This window comes from Cryptomeria japonica, chromosome 10 (genome assembly GCF_030272615.1).
Source record: "Cryptomeria japonica chromosome 10, Sugi_1.0, whole genome shotgun sequence".
NCBI classification, from domain to species: Eukaryota; Viridiplantae; Streptophyta; class Pinopsida; order Cupressales; family Cupressaceae; genus Cryptomeria; species Cryptomeria japonica.
Window position 1 is genome coordinate 449,268,830 of NC_081414.1, and position 26,258 is coordinate 449,295,087.

The 26,258-nt window shown below is 37.1% G+C and overlaps 1 protein-coding gene across 11 annotated transcripts in view; it reads left to right on the forward strand.

Moving 5' to 3' along the window:
* The window catches only part of LOC131067535 (meiotic recombination protein SPO11-1), a 195,499-nt gene that overhangs the window by 10,493 nt on the left and 158,748 nt on the right, over window positions 1-26,258 (forward strand). For all 11 annotated transcript variants that reach the window (XR_009111829.2, XR_009359073.1, XR_009111831.2 and 8 more), the window contains 3 exons: window positions 15,983-16,056; window positions 16,220-16,321; window positions 16,772-16,845. Coding sequence is in view for 5 of the 11 variants with exons in the window: in XM_058002577.2 (XP_057858560.1) it covers window positions 15,983-16,056; window positions 16,220-16,321; window positions 16,772-16,845 (250 nt within the window). In the remaining 6 variants the exon portion in view is untranslated. The remainder of the gene's footprint in view (window positions 1-15,982; window positions 16,057-16,219; window positions 16,322-16,771; window positions 16,846-26,258) is intronic.

Sequence of the window (26,258 nt, forward strand, 5' to 3'; positions counted from 1 at the left end):
ATAGATTTTACCAGGTTCTATAAAGAACATGGGATTGAGAGGCATAAGACAAATCCATACACCCCTCAACAAAATGGAGTTGTGGAGAGGTGAATAGGACATTGATGGAGAAGGCTAGGAGTATGTTGAGTGGAGTTAGCTTTGAACAATTTTTTTGGGTTGAAGCTATTGCTATTGCTTGCTATTTGGTTAACAAATCTCCTACATTAGTGCTTGTTGAGAAGACACCTATGGAGGTTTGGTAGAAGAAGCCCTCATTGAGATATCTTCGTGTGTTTAGTTGTGAGTCATATGCTCATATGTTGAGGGAGAAGAGGTCCAAGTTGGAGAACTAGGCAGTTAAGTGCATCTTCATCAGTTATTGTGTTGATGAAAGGGTACAGTTAATGGGTGTTTTATGACCACACCAACACAGAATAAAATACTAAGGTATCTTATCCTCTTGTGAGCGAAATATCATGTATGCTAAGATTGCGAAAGATCATACAGGTGACTCCAAGGTTCTCTTTCAGGTCCTGATGTGTGGATAAGATTAATGGGTCGGTGTGATATGTTGGTAACACAAAGGGACTTACTTTTAGAGTTCTTCACTTCTTCTGCAATGTTGGCTAGAACTTCTTCATCAGATATTGCAATCTCATGATGCTTTTTCTTCGAACGGACACAATTGCAATGAATTGAAATTAAAGGGGAAAAGGGTTAGAAGGATCTAAATCTACTCCTAAGGACAATGATATCAATGGATAGTGCTCTAATGGACGAATTCCAAATAAACCAAGTTCTGCTTTGCCAAGATCAACTACAACTCCACAAGAACTGGAGCAATCTTCTAAGGTTTATGCAAAGAATTTTCATATCATAATGAACACCATCACAACGAACCATCCGCATTCAATGATTGAAGTTAAGCATCCATATTAAAGGCTCAGGCTAACTTTACACTGCAACTTATAATCAAGAAGATGCAAAAAGTATGGGTCATGGAAATTCATCAAACACCATTACGCTCTCCATTGAAATCAAAGCACTTTATCTAACAATTTTGAGAAATTGGAAGAACACCATGCAACAAGTTGAAATAAACATGAATTCACCAATCTTCAATGAAATCAAATTTTATTTCTCCAAGTCTTACAACAATGTCTTCTCCTTCTCCTACTCTACTTCTACTTTAAGGAGCAAGAGCTCTCTACTTGAACTAATTAGCTATTTATGTAATGAATTACAAATGAGAAGGCATGGGCCTTTTACATAGCTCCTCCCACAAATGAATGGCCAAGATTGATTTGAAATCAAGGGCTGAGATTCCAAGATGGATCCCTAATTAGGGTTTTACGAGCAATAGCTTATGTGGCACAAAAAGTGGGGCCAAGTCGACCAATGAGAAAATTATATTTAGGGACACTTATCCTTCTTTTGAATATAAACCAATAATAAAATATTACCAACACCTTCTAGAAGCTCTCTTGGATAAGTCGGGTTCATTCAATTTGGTCATGTCAATTTGGAAAAACGTGATTGGCTGATGAAGGTGAGTAGGTGCCACGTCAGCATGCTAGGTGCCATGTAGACTTGGTAACTCATCATGAAGAATATTCCATTTTGATTGATTGTGATGGAGTATATTCCCAAATTGCATTGTCTGGACCAAGGTTCTAACTTTGATCAACTCTTTTGAAATTATCCTTGATCATTTTCTTCTTTCCACTTACTTGGGTTCGAGAATTCACCTTCTTGGAATATCTTTCCTTGTCGACGACTGTCATTCCTTGAGTCTTTTCCTTTTGACCTTTGATCTTGGATTTCCGGAGGAGATTCAAGATGTTGTAAATTCTTCTTCTCACTTTCAATTGAACTTTGGATCCTTGGGTCTAGAACTAGATTGCCTTGAAGCCCGAACGTTTGGAGTTTGAATATCCTCCTTGACATTTGGCATTGGAATTCTTCCTCCATGAACTTCCTAAGATTGGATTTCTTCTTGAACTTATATGTGATAAACTGGATCTACTCATCTTGGACCTCCATGCCTCTTGATGTCCTGATGTTGCCTTTGGATTGGATAGATGAATCCTTGACGTTTTATCATTTTTTAACATTTTGGAGGAGGAATTTCTCCATACTTAGTCAAATTTTTTAGTTTCCATGCCTTGAGAATGCTTGGGTGCACTTGGAGGGGGAAGAAGGATTTTTTCCATAATTGTTTTTGCTATTTCCAAGACTTGCGTGCCTTTGGAGTGGTAGAGAAGGATTTTTGGATTTTTGGAAAATTCCTCGGAGAAGAATTTGCACTCCTAGGTGCACTTTTGGCTTGGTGGAGGATTTTTGCTCTTGCAGAAAATTCCTCCTCGGAGAAGAATTTGCACTCCTAGGCACAGTTTAGCTTGGAGGAAGGATTTTTCTTTTGCAATTATTCCTTTTACGCTTTGCATTTCATCTTCGTTCTACTATACTTGAATTTGGATACTTGCTCCATTTACAGTCAACATTCACATGTTGCTAAAAATAGCAACTGCTAAAAAAGAAAGTTTGTCCAAGCGCAAAATTAGGCCAATTGGAGACAATGAAATTTGCTAAAAATAGACTAAAAAAAATAGACATTGCTAAAAATAGAAAGTTCATGAAAAACACTCAAATTTCATTGGAAGGTCCTTTGAAAGATTTTCCTTGCCTTGGAAGAAATTCCTGCTTCCTACCTTGTGTTGACTTTCGAAGCGCAAATTAGAGGCTTAGGAAGAATGTTGTCACTGGGAGAGAATGTTGACACCGCCACAAACTACCTCCTCGAGTGCAAATAAGACCCTGAGGAGGATTTTGTTTTTGGGGACAAAATCCTTTTGATGTACTGAACTACTTTCTTGGGCGCGGTTTAGGGGTGGAGGAGGAATTTTTTATCATGAGCGCAAATCCACCTCTGTGAAGGATTTTTCCAGACAACCAAATTTTGGTTGTTTCTCTTTCATTTCTTCATATCAGTTCTCAAGGTTGTCTTGACACTTAGCCAAATATCCATCATTCCATTCCTTGTGCTAGTGAATTCCTTGTTCTATCATTGCAATCTCTTCCTTGGCCGATGATATTATCCACTCAACATAGTCCTCTTCTCAGCATCCAAAGTCTTCCTCCCTGCAATGAAAAAAGACAAGGAAACATTGTGAAGTACAAGTATCAATCAAGTTCATAGTTAGCAAAATGCAAAGTTCGAAGGACAAATCAATAAGCACAATGCATTTCTCAATACATCAAAACCCTAATTCTCGACTTGATGACAATATTAAGATTGTATCCTATCTAAACTGTATATTCCTTAAGAATTCATTCCCTATTTAGTCATTTCATTACTTTCAAAGATCAAAATCCAGACTGAGAAGACCTTACAACTCATTCTTCAGGGTCGGGAGGCGACACAGACTACAAAAGACTTGGTTTATTCAGCAAAAGGAGGGGGGTCTTGCTGTGACGTTTTCACACATCGCCCCATTGCAGATGGGGACCCCTACTTTTTTTTGCTTCTAGGTTAGTTTTTTGAGTCATTTAGCTATTTTGCCTTTCATTTGAATAAGTGTAGATGGTCAAGAGCCAATCAAGTTAAGTCTCTCTAGTGAGGTCAGTTAGTTTTCAAGGTTTAGGAAGTGAATGGTTCACATCTTTGCTCGCTCTAATGGAAATGAAATAAGAAAATTTGGCTAAGGCATGAAAACAAGCTTCTTGTTCTAGGCTAGAACACCAGTCATTCTAGGCTAGAACCGTTTTGTCCTTTGACTTAGAGCATTTATGCAATTGCATGATCAACTCGTTCTAGGCTAGAACACCATCTGCAAATAAATGGCTCGATGAAAAAAAACATCACCACTAACTTGCCTAGAGAAGAGAAATAATTGAAGCGTTACATATACGGACTTTTCAAAATATTACATGTCGAACAGATGACATGGCATACAGGGATTCATATGGCAAAGAAGTCTGATGCAGTTGACAAGTAAGCCTGCACACAAACATCTCCAACAAGCACACAGGTAAGTAAGCAGCTCAAGCTGCTGAACTAGGTAGGCAGATAAGGAGCTCAAACAAGAAGACAATCAACCAGGCACCTCAAACACACGAGAAGGCAAGTAGCTCCAACATACTTCAATAAACTTCAAAATTTGCCTTGACATCAATGACAAAAATTCCAATACCTACTGTCATCACCTATTGGTTGAATTTTTAAAGGACATGTGTCCCATCAATTGTAATTTTACCATTGGTCAAGCATTAAGTGCTTTGCAATGGGTGTAACAAACCCTAATTAGGGTTTCTATCTTTTGATCTTGGACATTGATTGTGAATCAATCTGAGCCACTGAATTGTATTGAGAGCACTATATAAGGCTCCACTTCTTCATTTGTAAAGTTAATAGTAGTAGTTCAATAATAGCAAATAGAATAGAAAATAATTAGTAGCTCAGCAGCAGATAGCAATTAGTTAGAGTAGGAAGAGAAGGAATAGATTGTTGCCTAGACATTGTTGCAAAAGGCATGTAAACTTCATTGAAGATATGGTGAATTCTATATGTTGATTCAACAATTTGCATGGTCTCTACTTCTCAATTTTAATTTCATGTTGTTTAGGTGAATGCAAGAACTTGTGTATAGTCAATGTTGAAATTCGTACGTCCATACTACTAACACGTCGTCGATGGTAAAGTGCCTTGTGTAGTCAACTGGATCCATCTTAGCCAAGTTTAACTTTAATTATCGCTCCTTCATTGATATGCATCAACTTGATGGTGTCTATGCTTGTAGTGGTGATATGAAAATCATCAAGCTATCCTTAGAAGATAGCACTAGCCTTGTGGAGATGTTCGTTGCATGTCGAAGCAAGGCTTAGTTTGAATTCCACCAAAGATTGTCCATCGCTCTTACATTCCTAGAGTTAGAATAGCTTCCTAAACCTTAACCTTTTTTCCTTTTTTCCTTTTTTTCAAATCAAGTTAAATCCCACGTTCCAACAATATCCAAAGCATTCAAGCATTCAATGAAAGTCCACCTTGTGATTCCAGCAATATCACATCAGATACAACTGAGTCTATCCAAGAGCACGTCAAGACCTGACATTCGAGAACCTTGGAGTCGTCCCACTTGATCACGCAACTTAGCATTTGGGAGTCTTTGTTCAAGAGAGGATAGAATACTTAGTATTTTATTCAGTGTTGCATAGTGCGTAAAAACACCATCAACAGGTCCCCATTTGCAATGGTGTGATGTGTGAAAATATCACAATAGGTACAAACTTTGGGATCCAGTGGGTGAGAAAGTTCTCTATAGTAGAAGCATTAGCTTCAGAGAGATGAGACGTTGCACTATTTTGTAGCTTAACAAGAAACAAAAGAAAGAAGATGGGGTTCAACTTCCTTTTAACCCTTGGAAAGCTGAACTAGAAGCCCATGATGGACTTGATGATGAGGTGAGCTCTAGTAGCTTTGAAAGTTTAGAAGAAGAACCTCAACCTTAGTTTTTGAGGAAGTCGACGCGGATTAGGTGGCAACTTGAAAGGTTTGGATATTCATTGTTGGATTCTAATTGTATTTTTTCTTTGATTACTTATACAATGAGCTAAAGATTATAAAAAATGGCTTTGGGTACGAGTGATGTAGATTCCTTGGTAAAAGCCATGGAAGAAGAGATGGCTGCATTAAAGAATAATGACACATGGGATCTGGTACATTTGCTTGATGGACGCAAACTCTTTGGTGCTTATTGTCACATGCTACAACTTATGATTTTGAAGTTGAGTAGATAGATGTGGAGACAACTTTCCTTCATGGTGACTTGGAGGAAGAAATTTATATGTCATAACCTAAACATTACGTTGTAAAAGGTAAAGAACATTTTGGTTTGCAAGTTGAAGAAGTCTTTGTATGGTTTGAAACAATTTCCTAGGATGCAGTACTAAAAGTTTGATGCTTTTGTGTTAATTTTGGGTTTTTTGAGATCGAAATCTGTTCATTGTGTTTATTTCAAGATTGATAATGATCGCATTGTCATTATTGTATAGCATGTAGATGATATGTTGCTTTTTGGGAATGATAAGAGTTTGATTTTTGATTTGAGGTCTCAACTTTCAACACAATTTGGGATGAAATGTTTAGGGTTAGCTAGATACATCTTAGGAATGGAGATCAGAAGTAATAGAGCTAGCAAAAAGCTTTGGTTGAGCGAGAGTAACTATGTGAACCCAATGTTGGAGGGATTCAACATGGCAGCTTGTAGATCTTTGGTAGTTCTTGTTTTGTAGGGGACAAATTTACCTATGGAGGACTGTCCAAAATCTCCTACTAAGATTTGACCAAAGTACCTTGTGCGAGTATTGTTAGTAGTCTGATGTATGTTATGGTATACACTATACACAAGATTGAACATTGCCAAAGCACTAGGAGTCCTAAGTCATTTTATGGCTGATCTTGGACGGGTACATTGGGATGTAGTAAAGAGGGTGTTTAGATATATGTGGGGTACTTCCAAGTATTCTCTATGTTTTCATGGTTATCCTATAGGACCTCAACATTCAATCAGTATTTGTGGATATGTGGACTCAGATTGGGCAGGTGACATTGACAATAGAAGATTCACCAGTGGATATGTGTTCACGATGATTGCTAGTGTTATAATTGGATGAGTAGACGACAGGCTGTAGTCGTTTTGTTCTTGACAAAAGTAGAGTATATGGTAGCTACTTGTGTGTAGCCCTCCACACCTCGTCTCTGTGACAAGGGACCCCCGTTTGCTTATGGTCAACCTGCTTTGCGTGAGAAAGAAGAGAGGAAAGAAATGTTTGTGTGCTCCAAGCCCTTTAAATCGCCCCTGTAACCAAAAATAATACCGAAATAAGTTCGGGCTTCAAAGGAAGGCGTAAGATGCTTTGAATGTGAAAAACGACTTCACAAAGTCGTAGAAAAATTCCGAGAGAGTCCCAATGAAAGCCTTAGGTGCTTGAAAGCAAGGGAAATGCATAGGGTTTCGATCCCTTGCAATCGCCGAAATAAATCCAGGCTCTTCCAACGTGTTGTCCTCATTTTTGAACTTTCAAAAATTAGGCAACACTTATGAAATTTTCCTTGAAATTCATAATCTTGTTTCCCTAAGGCACGTTTTACAAGGTGCAAAACTCATATTTGTTAATGTCAAATCATGCGTGGGTGTTTTTGTCATCATTGTCCAAGTTTCAGTTGATTTTTGCCTTCATTTTCCTAGCTTTCTGTGCAATTTCGGGTTTCGGGTCAGTCACTGCAATTAGGAGCTTTTTGCTGTCATTGCAAGTAAAGTCACTGCAAGTAGGAACTTTTTGACCTCACTGCAAGTGTAGGAACTTTTGGATGACATTACAAGTCAATGCACTTACTTGTAATCGAGCCTCTAAGACCGGATTACAAGTTAGTTCATTATTTTAATTGTCAAGTTACTTGTCAAGTCGGGTTTTATATGCATCATTGCAAGTGTGAAGGTATATGTTTTTCATTGCAAGTTTCATTACTTGCAGTCGGGTCTCTAGAACCCGATTGCAAGTCTCTTTATGCCTTCTTTCTTGCAAGTTATCTTTGCTTGTAATCGGGTCTCTAGAACTCGATTGCAAGTGGTTTTCAACATTCAAATCCAATTTGGCTTAAGTGTATGTTTTATGCAACATGTAACACAAAACCCAATTTATGTCTCTTGCTGTTGTTATGTGTTTTGCCTGCTACAAAACCCGATTGCACTCCTATCACAGGTAATCAGTTCGCCAAAACCCGAAATTGGTCCAAAATGCACTCGAAAACACTTGAAAATGAGTCTCTAGGATCCAATTACAAGTGCAAACTTGTATTTTCCCATTACACATATGCAGTTGCATGTTCGTTCTCCACAATTGCAAGTCAATGCTCTTGTTTTTCCACACATGTAATGGAGTCCTCAAAACCCGAAATTCACTTGTGAGCCCATTTTTGCATCAATTTATACCTTCCCTTGGCAGTCTTGTTTGCACACACTATCTATCAAACCAACAAATCAAGGCATGGGCATTGTTTTATAACAATTTCATCTTGAATAAGGTGTTATGGGTTCTTCATTAGTAAACAAAAGAAGAAGAGATACAACAGTAATTCATGGGGCAGCCTAAGGGTCAATAATCCTCATGAAGTCATCTGTAAATAGAAGTCATCCAGTGACAAAGTGAATCAAGCATGGAGAAAGAACACAACGAAGAGAAGGATTTCCCTCCTGAAGAAATGGTACTACCCCAAGCATGTGATAAGGTTGATGTTCGTTGGCCAAGGACACAAAGACTATCAAGGGTGCAAGTTCTTGTTCCGGTTCAAGATGCCATTCGCAAACCTGAGTACTTCAATCACAAAGTGTCTTATAATAGCATGAAGATTTAACAGAGGATGATGTAAATAGAATCGTGTCTCCGGACACTTAGTTTGAATTATGCATTTGTAATTTCATTTTGACATTTTACATGTAATGTCAGAAATTGCAATTGCAAGAGATCATATCACTTGCAAAGTTGTAACTTGTAATTACATGTAATCACATTGCAAGTCGAAATGCAATAGGACTTGCAATGTTGAATATTTCATATCTAGTTAGTTAGTTGTGGAATAAGTCTCAGTTGGTTAGACTTCTCCCACATTTTGCTCTCAGCCTCTCTCCTATATATAGACGAGGGTGCTCATTGTAATGAGGATCTTTTGGCAATGCAACAAAATTCTGCCAGTTTGTATGTGCACTCTAAGACTTTGAGCATATTATCTTTAAGATTCCCTGTAGAAACAAATAAGAATACAAAATTTATTTCAATATTGAGTTTGTGTATTTATAGTTTGATTTAATTATAAATAATGGGTTACAAATTATTGATTTGGGAATGGAGTCATGATTGGGTTGCCCAGCCAACCCATGCTAAGCCTTTCCTGGTCTTATTAACATGGTGTGGGTCTTATTCTCCTGATCACACTCTTACCCTTGTAAATTATTAATGTAGGAATGGTATGGGTAGCATAGTGGAGTTCTCATTTTAATCAATCTAAGCCTAGGAGCGAATCTCAGTCTTCTTGGCCTACTGCAGACTTTGTCATCAATAGGTGGGCTACTTAGAAGGTAAACCTTAACCCTCTTACCTATCTAAGCCATCCTTCCATCCATGGTTTAACAATTTATTATGTTTGATTAGATATTCATTAAACAATAATGACACCAGTGGTTGTATCGCCATTCACTGATTATTTATTCTAACTTTCATTATATTATTTGATACCATTTGCTTATTTTACAGATTGTATTAAGAAAACATACCTGTAGTATTGTCCACTCATGTTGTTTCCTCTTCTCTGATAGGTTTACATTTATTATATTTCACAAGATGGCAGGAAAGATGCTCTGATACCACTTGTAATGTCCCCATTTGGGAAATTCCTTTATTTTAACCAGAAACAACAATTCCAACTTAAGGTGAGAACTGTAATACAAAATTTACCCAAACTGAAGACATTTTATTATGATATTTAACTTAAAATTTTAAGAATAGTTTCAAAGATGGAACTTATCTTGATAGATTTCTTTGATTTATGCTGATGATAAGACTCCTAAAAACTGATTACCATCTCCTTACATCTCTACTATAGGACTTCTTACAACCTCCTCATAAGTCTGCCATTAAATTCTTCACTCTCCTTACATAATCTGTTCATACAATCCTCCATAGATCTGCAATAGTCTTTTGTACACCTCTCTTCATTGGATCTGTAATCTTACTTTTCATCCATGTCCGTGGTGCCTATGCTCAATATTCTTTGTAAAACTTCTTGTCTTATATGTAGATCTGATATAATATTATTCCTTACGTAGCATTTACTTATTCTTTTCTCTTGTTGTAGTATATATTTTTTATTCCTTTTCTACCTTATGCTCTTCACTTCTTCCTTATATACCTTTAAACTATGCCTTTTATCTAAAAGACATGCCTTTTGATAACTTCTTTATATAATTAATATATTACACATATTTCATTATATTTGCTTTCTTTATTCATGTTTAGTGTCCTTGAATAATTTCCCTTTTATATTTCTCCACACCCAACACACACTTTTCCACTCTCTAAATATATATTCTTTTATTTTACTCACATCATATTCTTCTCCACGCTCCATACGTGATTGTCTTCACACACAAATCATATATACACAGCACACTACTCATAAATCTCTATTCACTCTGCTCATAAATCTTCATGCATGTGCGTCTTTAAGATCTGTATATTGAATCTCTAATGTTCAACACATCCCTCTATAGATCTCTGCTAGTATTCCTTACAGACTCTCTTCATTAATTTTTACCTCTTCCATTAAATCTGAATAATATTCTCTTATATTTTTCTTTTTCCACACCACACGTACATGTTATTCTCCTTTCAGTATTAATCACGTACACCCCCCCCCCTTTAATTTCAAATTCTTTCTACATATATATACCTCTGGTCATATCCCTTCGTAAGGGGTGTGGACTCTTTCCAAAGAGTCATCCACATTAAAAACAGATTAAACTCTATTTTATCTTCCCTAAACAAATTGCAGCCTTCTTTGATTTATCTTTTAGTTAATATAAATCACTTTCTTTATCAAATTACTATTATTTATTTTATTTTTATTCCTTAACGAAGTCGCTCTAAAACTAATGTTTGACTTCTTAAAAAATACTTGCTGTCTGATTGTATTCTTCAGTCAAAAGCCATCATTCTCAACATGACCTTATAAAGTATAATCACCACTTTTTTAATGGTAATCGATGTGCACTAACATAGAACCCATATTATTGTGCATTGTAATATATCGCTGTCCATATTTATATACTTGGAGTCGAGTACCAAAGTCACTGTCCTGGGCATATGAAATCATAGTTTTCTTCTTGGGCTTTATGCTTCTCTCATATTTACGTGGATATTCTGATTATTGAGAAATCCTGTTTCTGTGATAATATTGTCTTTTATTTGCTGGTCTTCATAATACAATAATTGCTCTGACTTCTATAGAATATTTCAATCACTGTCACACATCATATATATAGTCGCTGTCATTTGTCTAAGACTCTGTATTTCTTCCTGAAGTTGCGGCCTTGTCAATGGTCCTTGTGCAGTCAACAACATTGTTTATCTCACTTGCTTATTAATTTATTTTTTAATCATGTGTCACTCTTTGTAATGGCTTGAGACGTATGATTTTTGATCTTTAGCTTTAGCCCAATATCAAAAATATCTTCTTCAAACAATCTCTTAACAATGATTTCTTTGACATCAATGACAACATTTCCAACAATATTAACAATACTAGACGGAGTCTTGTTTGGGGACATCACACAAGTGCCTTCATTATGCCGAGAAAAGCCCCGATCAAAATGCCGAATAGAATACCTTTAAGAAGGGGAAGATGATTCAATGAAATTTGTGTGTTTTTGTTGACACAAAAGATTTCTGTGTTCCTGTGCCTTAGGTCGTTGAGAAATATCCCACGAAATGTCAGGCATCCTTAGAAGCTGAAGCGAAGCCTAGAATGAGAAAGTTCGGGTCATTTTGAAGAAAAAACGTTTTCTTCTAAAACGAAAATTGCGAGTTTTTTTTGCTCCTTCAAAAGCTGATAAAAGACCGAAAATACCCCTGCGAAATACACCGAATGGGCTCCTTTTTTGGGGAATAATGTCTGCCATTGGGTCTTCCAAACCCGATAAAAATACCAAAAGTGTTTTTTTTTAAAATAAAAAAATGGTTTGTAATTCTTTTAGAACAAAGCTAAGGATCGGTGATATTCACCGATAAGTATACCGAGTAGGCCCATGTTGAATGACCGAAGAGCAAACCAAGGAAATTATAGTGCTAAAATAAAATCAAGGCAAAAGAAATTTGGGTGCTCTAAAATCAAACTGGCCTTGTTACCATGCCTTTTCTCATTTTCCCATTATACCTTCAATCGCTGAAATTTCCCCTCTTATTCGCTGAAAGGGAAAATGAAAGCGAGTTCAAACATGTTTGAAGGCCAAATCGTTTCACTTTTCCCTCCAATCGTCGAAGTTATGCTGATGGAGCATAAATAAACTTGAGAGTGAACCGAAAAAGAAGTGTGATGTTTTAAAATTCGAAGCCCAAATCCTCCAATGCGTTTAGATGATGCAATCTCACACAGATATGATGGAGTTTTATGCTGGGGGCATTTTGTTTATTGGATTATGACTATGCACATGAATTAGCTCCAATTACTTAAATATTCCAAGGTGATTGATTTAAGTTGAACTTGCTTTTGTAGATCGATGTCGCTGCAAGGAGCCAAGGGGAAACCTAAAACGTAGATTAAAGATGCAATTGCCATCAAGCTGGAAGCAATCGTCTGCGCAAGATCAAATGACGACCAGAGAGTGTGCTGCAGAGCCAACGGAGGACGAGCAATGCAGCCAGAAGAGAGATACCACCACCACCAACAAGATTGCAGGCTGGTGAATGCTCAGAAATGCAAAACTGAAAAATCCTAAAAATCAGTTTTATTGTAAAAACAGAATGGCCTTTTTGTAAAATGGCTACTTGTGGGCCACAATAATGCAATTTAAAACAAGGGGGACCCATGTTAGTTATTTCCCAACTACCCGATTTGTAAAATTGATGTCAAACAGTTGCTGGTAGTTGAGAAAGTGGTTGAAAGTGGCAATTGGGAAGTTATGGAAGTTGCTATAGGCATGGGTTAAAGCTGCCAAGCTTCTAGAAGGCAGATCTCAGCCATTGGATGGTTTAAATCTTGGCCCTTGATCCTGAATATAAAATCTATAAAAGGCTAGTGCCTCTCTTTTGTAAAGGGTTAGAAGATTTAGATAAGTTAGATGTTAGATAGTTAGATTTTTAGGATTTAGTATATTAGGAGTAGAATAGGACTGCTCGACAAAGATTGTTGTAATGGTAGTTGGAACAAGTCAATAAACATTGAAGTATGGTGTTTGTCATCTTGTTTTTTTCTGTTTGCATGGTTTCTTTTCATCAGATTGGCTAGTTAATGTTCAATGATTCTAATGGTGAAATGTGTGGGTATCTGATCTGATTTTAGGTTCATACCATTCGAGGCTTGCTGATTGTAAATCTTTGTGTATGGTTAGTCTGAACCCAAAAATGTGCTTAGTTCAATTGTAGGTGTTTGTCTGGGGCTGTGCTAGAATTGGGTGCCTGAATGAGTACCTCGAGTCTGAAAATCCTTCATTCCCTTGGAGCTTGCACTATCCTTGTGAAATTGTGAGTATATCTTTGGCGAAGCAGGGGTTAGTTTATGGAAATCTGTCTACCCGTAGCACCAACTGTTACCATCACTGTACTTAGGACTCCTATACCCTATCTTTTTTGCTTATATTTTCCCCAGCTTGAGATGTAAGGCATCATTAGATGCAGGCCAACTTGCCGCATTCGTAAGTCCCCCTTCTGTTTACCAACAAAACATATCATCACTGAGTTATCCTAAGCCATCAAGACCTGACAGTTGTAACCTTGAGGTTATCCCCTTTGATCAACTAGAACAACATTAGGGATTTCCTTATATAAGAGAGGATAGGATACTTAACATTCTATTCTGTGTTGACCGAAAGAGTAGTGATACAATTTCCCGCCTCAACACTACTTATGCTTGTAAGGAAGGCATTTGGCTTAAGAGATTGTGTTTAGAATCTTTAGATGTTGGGTTTGATCCAGGGTTGATCACTATTTACTGTGATAGTTAGAGAGCCATATGTTTGGTGAAGAATATGACCTTCCATGCAAGGACAAAGCAAATTGTTTATTAGTACCATTTTTTTTGTAACAAGTTGGGTTTAATGCTGGAAATGGTATTGATAGTAACAATATGTTTAGAACAAAAGATTAGTGCTACAAAAACCCCTAAACTAGCAACATTATAACTGGAACAATGGATCAAACCCTCTAGATTTTGGCAGATTGATGTGGCGACGATATTGGGTGGATTTTATTGCAATACTCAATCGATACAATCCTTTACAATCAAATTTTCAAATGTGATCCGTGGATGGAATCATCTCTCACAAACAAGAGGCTTTTTGTCCTCAAATCTAAATATGGAAACCTCTTTTTTCATCCTTTGAATCTCTTATACCATGGGTTTTCGTCGTTAAATGCTTCAGTCTCCAAAATGAAAGGAAAAATAAGATGACAAAATTGATGATTTGCTTTGGGAAATGCAATTTTTTTTAAGTTGCCTTTTTGGGCCGTCTATTTGAATATACTTTTCCTGCATGCATTTAAAATATTTTAAAAATTATATCGTGTTTGAAAGCACTTTTTGAATTGCATAGTGAATTAAATGTAAAAACCTTTTTTATATAGGCCCTATAGTATAATAAAGTGGTTAGGTCCTACAATAAAATAAAGTTTTTAGGCCCTATGATAAAATAAAGTGGACGGGCCCAACTTAAAATACTGTTATTATTTCTCTTATTTTACCCCTTAGCCTATAGGAAATAAAAATAGGTTACAGATCTTCGATTAATTCTTTTGTTATCAAATAAATTGCCAAGAGAGGTCAGCAAAGGAAGTAAACCTTAATTTCTTTGTTATAGAGGTAAGAAAAGTAGCAAAGGACAACAATGGAAGCATGTAGAAGACTTTGATTGTAAAAAATGGCAAGAAATTACAATATATACCTGAATTTCTTTAAAATTACATGACCTTTGTCATCAAACTCATATGGACAAGAAACTCTAGCAAAGAAGCAAAAAGAGAAAAAAAATGCTTGAATGATTATGTGCTCAACTTAAAATATTACTATTATATCCCTTAGTTTACCCCTGAGCCCGTAGGAAATAAAAATAGGCTACAGATCTTTGATTAGTTCCTTTGTTCTTGAGAAGGAGACAACATTCTTGTGGTCATTTGAACAAATATTTTAACATATGTGGATAACTTTGTCTTGATGCTGCTTTTGGAATGCGGACGAATTCGCTAATTTATTTTCATATAATTTTTGAAGTTCTTCCTTTCAAATTTCACATGGGAGCTGATCTGGGACTTCAAATATCAGTTTATTTGAATTTCGAGATTGACATGGGGTGTCCATGGAGAAAGGTGCATGACTACATCTTGAAAGTAACATTTTACCCCATGAAAAATCTGATTTTTGTCTTCTACGCTTTGGAAGATGACAAGGAAAAAATCTTTTGCTAGAAATTTAATCTGCTTGCCTCTGGATTCAGAATTGTATCTTCTATTTGAATTATTGGGTGTTCTTCCCTGCATTCCTTCTTCGCTACTCAATCTATCCGTTTAATAGGGTTTGAGTGTCTGATCCTCCTTTGCACCTCTGCTTCTCAATTGTTTCATTAGGGTTCAAATAACCCCTGATCCTCTTTTCTATCCTTCTGCTTTGCCGATTGCTCATTTACAATTGTTTGTCATATATTTGTTCTTTTATTAAATAGTTGCTTATTGATGATTGTGTATAACAATGGCAACATATACAGAACAAAATCTCTCTTCACGATTTCATGCAGGCTTTCCTAATGATGTTATGCATGAAATTGAGTTAAAATATATTCCTTTATTATCTTTTTGTCTGGAATTTGTGGATATTTTGTTGGAATAAGCAAGAATATCTATTTGGGAGAACATTTTCAAATTTCACATTTATGTGTACCTATATTCAATACTCCCTTGGGTTTTTGGTCAAGTAGAATAGACATATCACTTTCATTATTATATTTATATTTTGGCTGCACATGTTTATATGTGTTTTCTGTTGTCAGACAAAATTTGTAAATTCTTCTTTAGTAGAGATGTTTAGTGCAGCCTAGGAGAGAGAATCAGCAAAATAATTGTGCAGGTTAAGAACTAAAAAAAAATCTGTATGCATTACAATTGAAGCATTCAATCAGTATATAATTCAGATATGTAGTGTCTATCATTCACAAATCTAAGAAAGTTTCTTTCTCTGAAACAGCTCCTGTAAACCAATGGCAGTAATATACAAGGAGGTCATAACCATGGAAACAAAGGCAGCAGCTTGTAGGCTGGGTATGTGCCATCTTATTTTTTGCTTGCTGAATATTTACATCTCAAATGCCACCCATTCAGTGTTGTAGCCAATCATAAAACAACTGGCTTGTGTTCTGTTGCTTTTTGAAGTAAGCTGGGACTTAGCACTTACAGGATTACTTTGAATCTTATCTGATGCAAGTTGCAATGCTGAGGATACTCCAAATTATTCAGGAGTTGCTGCAAGAAAACAAACATGCTTCTAAGAGGGATATCTATTACACAGATCCTGCAATTTTTCATGGTTGGTGCATTTTGCTTTGTTCAAGAATCTTTGTTATCCTTTAAATGTTGACATCAAATTTTTAATTGCTTGTTTCATGAGTGTGGAAGGCTGTCAGTTTAATGAACGTAAATGATCTAAAATGAAAATTAAATATTTAATTTTCTCACTTATTGTATTATTTTTATGCCTAAAACATCTTTAATCATTCACAAATATATATTCTTGCATCCAAGATGAAGACAATAATGTTACCTTTGAAGTGATAATAATGAAGGATTTTACAATTCAACAGTGCATCTCTGTGGCAATGTTATCTTTGATGTTTTGCAAGTAAAAGATATGATAATTATTAATTGTACACCTCTTGGTTCTCACTTCTTAGGGAGCTGGAACTACATAATGCTCTCTTTTTAAGCAGTTCTGTGCATAGTGCTACTGCTAACAAATGTTTCTGCTATGATCTAACAGATCGGACAATGGTGGATCGTGGAATTGATGATGTCTGCGTTTATTTTCAGTGTAGCCGCCATAATCTAAATGTGGTGCGTGTATACAAAGCTTTATATTATGTTAAATGATATTGGGAGGCTTGCAATGAGATATTAGCAACATAAGTCAAATTTATAAATAAACTGACAAATACGTAAGGGCTACAAGCACATTAAGAAATTTAAGTTCCATATAAGTATCAGCATCATGAAGCGACAATTGCAAGCCTTCAAAAGTCATAACTGACGGATCTCAAACATTTGGTGACGTATAAAAAGTTTTTTGGGTAATTTGTGGAAACCCTTAGATTTACTTATCTATCTTCCCATCGAGATCTATGAAGTTTGTGTTCCTAGGGAATAGAATTCTTTCATGTGCATATGATGCATGCATGGATATTAGCTTTAGATGTTAAGATGAACATTTAAAAAAGCTGAAACAAATAGTACATCGTGTGAAGTGGAAAAGATGAATGTCTAGTCTACTTAGGGATATATTCCTCCCTTAGTCTCTAAAATAAGTGAATGCAGATGAACTATTGGTTATTAATTTAGGCTAACCAGATAGAATCTGGAAAAGATTTGGTCTGTTGGAGATCCTAAATTTCTCAAGGAAGCAGGCGGGGTGTAAATGTGCCTCAATTTGACCTTTGGGGATTTATCCAGGTCTGCTGGAAATTTTGAATTATTTTATGTAGAACGGGAAAAGTTGGAAGATAAATATCTTTTTGATTCTTTTTTGCTGGATGATTGCTTGTAGCTGTGGTCTATGTTATTCTTGGTTAGAGAGTGCCAAATGCAAATGATCAAGGAAGTTGCTGTCGGTGGTGATACATGGTTTGCCTTGTTGAAGATGCAGTGGAAAATTTCTTCGTTATGTTTTTGTTTGTGTATGCCGTTCTCTAACACTTTACTCAGCCTGGGAGTGTGTCCAGCAGGTCCAACACACTCTTAGTGCAAGTGGGATTGGCAGTGTCATCTAATGTTCATACATCATCTAATGTCAATGCTGATGATGATATTTATGATTTAAAAAAGCCATTTGATGGTTAAAAATTTATAAGTTAAAAGTAATTGTTGAACTTGATATTATTATTTTAAAATTTAACTTGAAGTTTGAACTATGAATATTTAACATGTATGTTTTAAATGACATTCAAGTCTATGGTGTTTTTGTTGTTTATATGATGCTGTGATATTCTAATCCTAATTCATGCTTCTAGGCTGCATATATATCTGACCTTTACATGTTTTTTGTAAAAACAAACCCAACTTAAATTTTTTTTTTAGCCAAACCGATGAACTGGATCCACAAACCTGAATTAGGATGCGTACTAGACCCGACAACTTAGTTTATAAATAAATAATCATGCTAGCTTTTTCTACTATTTAATAATATTGTCAGGTGTAGTAGTTTAGGTTAGTTTTGTGTGGGAATCACTTGTGAAGTAGTTGTAGCGTGGTAGATGGGAAGAAGCTTAAATAAAGACAATGCAATGTAAAATCTTTTCTTAATGAAATTATTTTACATATTTGGTGTTATCTCTGAGTTGTAATATTTGTGCTTGCAAATTTTAATATAGTATTAAAGCATGCACATTCCAGTGAAGCATTATCTAAATAGAAGCAATAAGTTGCCATCATTGTCATCTCTACCAAAATAAAGTCAAAACAAGAGGATGCACAATCTCAGTAAGCGTTTGTCTTCAAGGGATGGAATATTTGTACTAGAATGAGCTAAAAAAAGACATAAAGAAACCAGTGAAGATATTTGGATAATATTCATGGTTTTGGTGAAGGTTAATTTATATTGGCTTAATTTGTTTTCTTGATTGGTGATCAATCATGATGTTTTTGCATAAATGTATCTGTGCGCAGATTGTATTAATATTGGTGAAGTTTGTCTATTGTCTATCATCTATTGTCATGTTATAACATTGGCAATTGCTTTCAATTTTAAAGCCGACTATTTACACACTTGTCATGTCCCCTTCTCAAGAATGAAGCATTTAATTGAAGACCCATAGCCTATTTCTATTTCCCATAGGCTAAGTGATAAAATAAGGGAAATACGTTCATAATAGCATTGCAATTTGGCCCCAACTATCTTTTCAAATGGGCGATTTAAGTGTTATTATAATGGCTGCCTTAATGAGACGTTATAAGGCCTATGTATTACTTTATTTAAATATACTTCTTAAAAATCATTTAGAGGGAGAAGTGAAGATTAATAAAGGTCCCAAAAGATGGTGCCTATATAGGAGAGGTAAGCCCCCCCCCCAAAGTTAGAATCCATTTTGTCATTGTTTTGAATTCAATTTTGAAATTGGAATACTCAAGGACAAAAATCATTGGCTGCGAAATCTGGAGGAGGACAACTCTCTTGGTTCGATTGTGGATTTGAGGACGAAAACCCTCTTATCCAATTGGTGGCTATTTTATTCTAGGATTGTAATTGAGCTTATTGTAACACTTGTTTCTGTTGGAACACTTTTAAATTTGCGAGGAAATTTCAAAGTTCCTGTGCTAATTTGAACCAATTTTTTTTCACCTTTCTTTCACAGACATTATGTCAAATAGTTTGTTTGCATACTGTTTTTGTTTCAGTTTAGCAAGTATGTGACTGGATGTTGTTTTCTTGATGTTTCAATAGGTAGATATATAATGATATTTACTCAACTGTCAAGAGATAATTAAAGGCAGGTGAGCCAAACTGTAGTGGGTATTTATTGTAAACTTACTGAACAGATTGCAAGGCAATCAATATATATTTCTGATCTCATATAGTAGCAGAAATTATTGACAGTAGGTTAATGATGGCACCTGTTGTGAGGTATTCACACATCGCCCCATCGCAAATGGGGACCCCTACTTTTTCGCTTTCTAGGTTAGTTGTTGGTTGTTGTCGAGTCTTTGCTATTAACCTTTTGTTTGTAGTTGCTCAGGAGCTGATCAAGTCTCTCTCTTGAAGATGAAGTGAGGCTCAACACTCCCTTTGCCCAGCCAAGGCATAATCCCTTCCACTTCTCCTAGTCCTGTCAGTGGGCGCCCAAACCCGATCACTCCCATTTCCATTCCTCACTGTCGCCACCACCATTTTCACTTCTCCTCGCTGCCCTCCATTTCACTCAATATCCTCTACCCACCTACCTTTCTATACTCCATCTATCCTTCCTTCCACCCATCCCCATATCCTAACCTACCTCACCTACATAACCTACCTTATATTTCCTAACTTCCATCCCACATCCTTAACCTACCCCTACTTCTACCCCTACCCCTACCACTACCACTACCACTACCACTACCTTTACCTCCATTACCCCTTCCATCTCATTCACCTCCCTACCTTCACCTATACCCTCACCTACCTAACCCTCTTCCCATCCTAGCATACTCATCCACCACCCTTCCCCTACATTTACATTTACCTATACCTCCCTACCCTTCACCTACACTCACACCTACATCCTCTACCCTCCATCTCACACCCCCTTACCCTTCTACTTCCCTTAGCCTACCCTTTCCCTTACCTACCACTCTACCTCCTACCCCTGTCCTATACTAACCCACCTTCCATTTCCCACCTTTTCCCTTAACTACCACCTTACCCCCTTACCCTTTTATTACCCCTTATACCTCCCGTTGCATTTTACTCCCCATATATCGTAACTCCTTTCACCAACCCCTTTTACCTCCCACATCCTAAACCTCCTCACCCCACGTATTTCCTACCTTCATCATCCATACCCCTTATGTCTCCCTTTTCCCAAACATCCTCTCCTTCCCTTCCTCACGTGGCATTTCCCCTACCACTCTTCCCTTCCCCCACAGCACTTCACATTTCTTTATCCATCCTTGCCACATCACATTTTGGGCCCCACTTTAAACTCAAAACAGAGAATTAAATTAGTTTTTAAAGGACTCTTTGCTGGGACCCACTAACTTTTGGATTGGGAATTTAGAATTTTTGGCATTGCGTGGGCCCCACCGGAAATTTTGAATGAAAGAAAAGGTTGTTTTAGGAATTTTAAAAGATAAAGTATCCACCTCATCAGTCCTTGCAAGGTGTGGCAACAAAAAAATGAGGAGCTGGCCTCTGAATGAAGATGTGTCACTTTAATGGAGATAGAGTAAAACAGACCCTTTAACATCCACCGTCTATATAAGAAGAGATCCATCCTCATTCCAAGGCATTAATCTGAAGACAGCGAATTGCAGCAGACAGGGAAGCAGAGCTACAAATTTGAGGATCAAAATTCAGATCAGAACTGATTTCAAGAATTAATTCCATCAGTAGATTGTTATTTCCCAGATTTGAATTGATCTTTGAAAGCACAATTAATGATGCATTAGGGGTGTGAAGGATTGTTTTATTTGCATGATTCTTGATTCATTATGCGTCTTTCAAGTTTTGATAGGAGGACCGAAAGCTGATAAAGAGATGATTTCATTAGGAAGTTCAAAGACTACACTCCAAGGCAAATCAAATTCAAGGAAGACTCACACATCAATATCCACATTTGGGAATGGGACAATATCAAGATTCGAGGGTGGATCAGACCATTACTATGCACTTACAGAGCTGACTGCAGGAGATTCACCACCTTAAACAGAGTTGGAGTTTGATACAAAAGCAAAAGGAAGTTCATGGAATAATGAAGAAGAACGAGCAAGTGCATCATAGTTTACCAACAACAAATTTGCTTAGGACCTGTCCTGTGCTCCCCAATTGGAGAAAATTTCTTCAAGGTTCTGTCCTTTGCCCCCACTTGGAACGAAATTTCTCCCTAGGCCTTCTTATAGACCAAATTGACAGTTTTTTCATGTGGAATGGTTTAAACACTTAAAGCTGGAATTTCATGAATTCAAGGAGGAGATTGAAATTCACTTCATGTCTTGAGGAACAGGAGCGAACTTCATAAGCAGCACTCCCAGAGCGAACTTCATGTGTTGGCATACATGAGCGAATTCTATGCTGAACTTCATGAATCCACATAGATGAGCGAACTTCATGAACTTACCTAGGGCAGCGGACTTCAAGATTCATGATACAATAGCGAACTTCGAACTTCACCTTCAAGCATATAAGAGCGAAATTTCATGTGCAAGAGATCAAGAGCGATTTTGCTATATTGTTTATAAGAACATTGCTTTGAGCTGATTCAATGCTTGGGAAAAGTGATTTTGGAGTCAAAGTGATAATGAAAGGATTTAGGACTAACTTCATGCACAAGGCAAGTAGAGCGACTTCATGAGTTGAAGAAATGGAGAGACTTCAAGAGTTGAGCAAATGGAGCGAACTTCATGTCTTGCGCATGAAGAGCATACTTCATCTTCAAACCTATGGGAGCGTACTTCATGTGCTAGTCAAGGAGAGCGAATTTGATAAAAGCTTGCTGAGTGGGGCGAATTTTTTTTACTTCATGAATTCTTAAGTGGAAGCGAATTTCTTTCATATGCCCAAGGAAGATATGCGAGTCTTTATCTTGAACAGATCCGATTTTGAGTTGAAAGCGAACATCATGTGCTGGCCTTCAGGAGCGAATTTCAAGTGTAAAGGCTATGAAACGAACTCTACTTCATGTGCTCCTAATCAAGAGCGAATTTGCAAGATTGCTTATAAGACCACTACATCGATGAAGGAGAATGCGAAGTAGACGTCGGCAATGTCATCGGGTCATCGGAAAGTGTCATCTTGCACTACCCCGATACTTGATGGGCTAGGTGGCGAAGGCGGTGCTATCGACATAACTTACTCTGATGAGGTGATACCAAAAGGAGAAAAATACTAAGTCATCGGGGTAACTTAAACCATCGGTGAAAGGTGTTCTAGGTTATGCTGATACCCGATGAGGAAGACAAGCCGGGCACGGAGAAGGAGACTTGATCAAGATGAGTTACACCGATCAAAGACGAAGTCATTGAGATATCATCGCCTCATCGGGAGGAGACATTTTTCGTTACACCGATACCCGATGAGAAAGCAGAGATAGGTGTGAACAAGGAGATCTCATCGGGAAAACATATGCCGATAGATCGAAGGAGTAAAAGGGTATGCAAGTGCGAAGGTGATGACATCAGGTCATCGGAGAAACATAAAATGGGTTGTTCCGATACCCGATAAGATGACCAGCTGTAACAAACAAGATACGGACTATGAGGGAGGACTCATCGGGATAACTTAAACCATCGGAGGAGCGTATTTGGAGTTATGCCAATACCTGATGGACAAAATGCCATAGAGGAATAGGAGGGTATATCGGAGTGACCTACACTGATGAGATATAAAGGTAAAGGTAAAAGCTTAGCTAGAAGACGGAGCCATCGGGGAAGTTATAACCATCGAAATTATTACATATGAGCTACACCGATACCCGATGGAGTGATCGGTGAGACCTGTGCCAATCAAAAGGATGGGTGGCGCAAAATGATTGAATTATCGGGAGGAGTTATGACGACTAGCCGTTGCAAAATTTGATCTCAACAAATCCACCTGCCATTATTAAATACAGGCAACGGATAGCTCTGTGCTTACACGAGGCGAATCACAACACCATTTCAATTGAGTAAATGCTCCTGGTGTATTGAATCTATATATAGAAGCTGGTATAAGGAATTTGCATAGAAGACTTAAGCAAACAGAGAGATTGAAGCGGAATTAAACTGCAAAATTTTTGAATTTCAAAAGGCTTGAAGGACTCAAATATGGAGGGTTCTAGTTCCGAGGGCAAGAGGAAAGTCACTAAGGTCTCAGAGAGCGCTCCGAAGAAGTCTAGGTGGAATGGAAATAAGGCTGACTCGGCTAGGGGGGAAACAATGAAAATCAAAGAGGGCCAACTTGAATTAAAGTTGGATGAAATTTGCAAGTTGACAACAAGAAAAAAACGGATAACCTTGGCCAACCTTGATTGGAAATGCGAGTTTCCCTCCAAAGGAGTTTAATCAAAATTTTGAAAATAAGGAACCATCTTCATAGCCGACCGCTTGTCATGAAGAAGAATTGCTAGATAGAACGCCTATAAAGAAGAATCAGTTCACATAATTCCAAATCAGATCCACTTAAGGCGGAGACAAAGGGAGAATTTCATTGCAAAGCAGATGAGGTGTGAATTCCAATCAGAATCAGAGCGGAATTTCATCACAACAGACAAGTGAAAATTCATTGCAAAGAAATCAGATTCAAACAAGCTTGAAGAACTTAGATGCAAGAGGAGGGTGACGTTGTGAGTTGAAGGGAGGTGATTCCTTGAGCAGAATGCAAGCTTTCTACATGCAGATTTGAAGGATTTTCATCTCCAATTGGATTATTTCCAGAATTTTCAAGCACCAACATTTCAAGATTTGAGACATCATATCCACAATGTGTTTGTGAGAGTCATTTATGTTGTTCTTGAATGATTACTATGGAAAATCCTTTTAGAATTCTTCATTTGGAATGCAAGCTTAAACTTCCATTTTTTTTTTATCATAATAGTCTTGCATTTCATTAACATGGAAAAAATGGAAAAATCTTTGTTTAGTATGCTCAAATCCTCTTGGATTTCTTCAAAAAATCCAAGACTTAGATGGGGATTTCATGCAAAAATCCGTGCACAAGGTGAAAATGCACTTGGACAGCCCTCGTCTACCTGAAAAATGCGCTGGACAGTCCTTGTCCACCCCTCATTTGCACCCTAATGTCCTTGCACAACATGTAATTGCACCCTAAAGCCCATGGACAACCTCTAAATGCACCCAAGTGTCCCTATCCACATGGAATTCACACCTATCTGTCCAGGAACACCTAGAATTTGTGCCCAATAGTTCTTGAATTAGCAAGAATCCTGGCCAACATTGAGGAAAAAAGTGAGCGCTTAACTTGTATGAATAGCCCTCCAAAACATGTGGAGTAGGTGGAATGCAAAGAAGGACGACCCAGCTAGGGGGAAAAACAATAAAATGAAAGAGGGCTGACTTGACTTAAAGTTGGATGAAGTTTGCAAGTTAACAAGAAGAAAAAAATGCATAACTTTGGCTGACCTTGACTGGAAACGTGAGTTTCCCTCCAAAGGTGTTTGATCAAAATTTTGAAAATAAAGAACCATCTTCATAGCTGACCCCTTGTCATGAAGAAGAATTGCTACATAGAATGCCTATAAAGAAGAATTAGTTCACATAATTCCAAATCAGATCCATTCAAGGCAGAGACAAAGGGTGAATTTCATTGCAAAGCAGATGAGGTGTGAATTCTAATCAGAATCAGAGCAGAATTCCATCACAGCAGACAAGTAAAAATTCATTGCAAAGAAATCAGATTCAAACAAGCTTGAAGAACATGAATACAAAAGGAGGGTGACGTTGTGAGTTGAAGGGAGGTGATTCCTTGAGCAGAATGCAAGTCTTCTACATGCAGATATGAAGGATATTCATCTCCAATTGGATTATTTGGAAAATCATTTCCAGAATTCAAGCACCAACATTTCAAGATTTGAGACATCATATCCATAATGTGTTTGTGGGAGTTATTGATGTTGTTCTTGAATGATGACCATGGAAAATCCTTATAGAATTTTTCATTTGGAATGCAAGGTTAAACTTCCATTTTGTTATCATAATAGTCTTGCATTTTATTAACATCAGGGTTTCATTCACTTTCATGATTTAAGGTATTCTTTTTCTTTGCGGGAACGATTGTATTGAGTAATGGCGAGTGATGGAGAAAGGACTTTAGAACGTGAGAGAGATCAAGTCATACAAGGAAGTGGATTGCTATGGAATGAAAGGACTCAACAATGCAAGAGAGAAGATATTCAAGTAAGTGAAAAAGAAGAACATTGCTCTATGACGGACTCAACAAGATCAATGGAAGACAACATCAATAACTCAATAAGGAGGACAACATGAAAATTGAATTTAATAGAAAGCAAATGAAGCAACTTGGAGGGCAACGATTAGAAGGAAGACAAGATCAAAAGAATTTGAAATATCCCCGATGGATATTTGTTTTCAAACTCACCGAATTGCCTCACAGAAAATCCTTGACAAGTTTTTCTCAAAAGTTCTGATTTGATACCTCCAAGGCCATAAAAGGGGGGAATGATGAGTCCAGGCCAGTTTTTCCTAATTTTTTCATCCCTAAGGGTAAATGGGTGTAGTTACCACTATTTAACTTGCCATTAGCTTCTTCGATAATAGATGCTTCAATTTTGTTCCAAAGTCGTTCAGGAGGCATAGCCTTATCTTTAAAGTTCCTTCTATTCCTTTCCTTCCATATTTCCCACAAGAGGATCGATGGGGAGATGATCCATAATAGACCATAAAGAGTTGACCCAAGATAGATTGGCCAACTTAACAAGAGTTCTACCAAATGGTTGGGAAGAGCTGTGGCCCAATCAAGTTTGTATATCAAATTCAGCCAACATGTGTTGGCGAAATTATAACTGGGAAGCAGATGGTCCACTATTTCTTCAGCATTGAGACAAAGG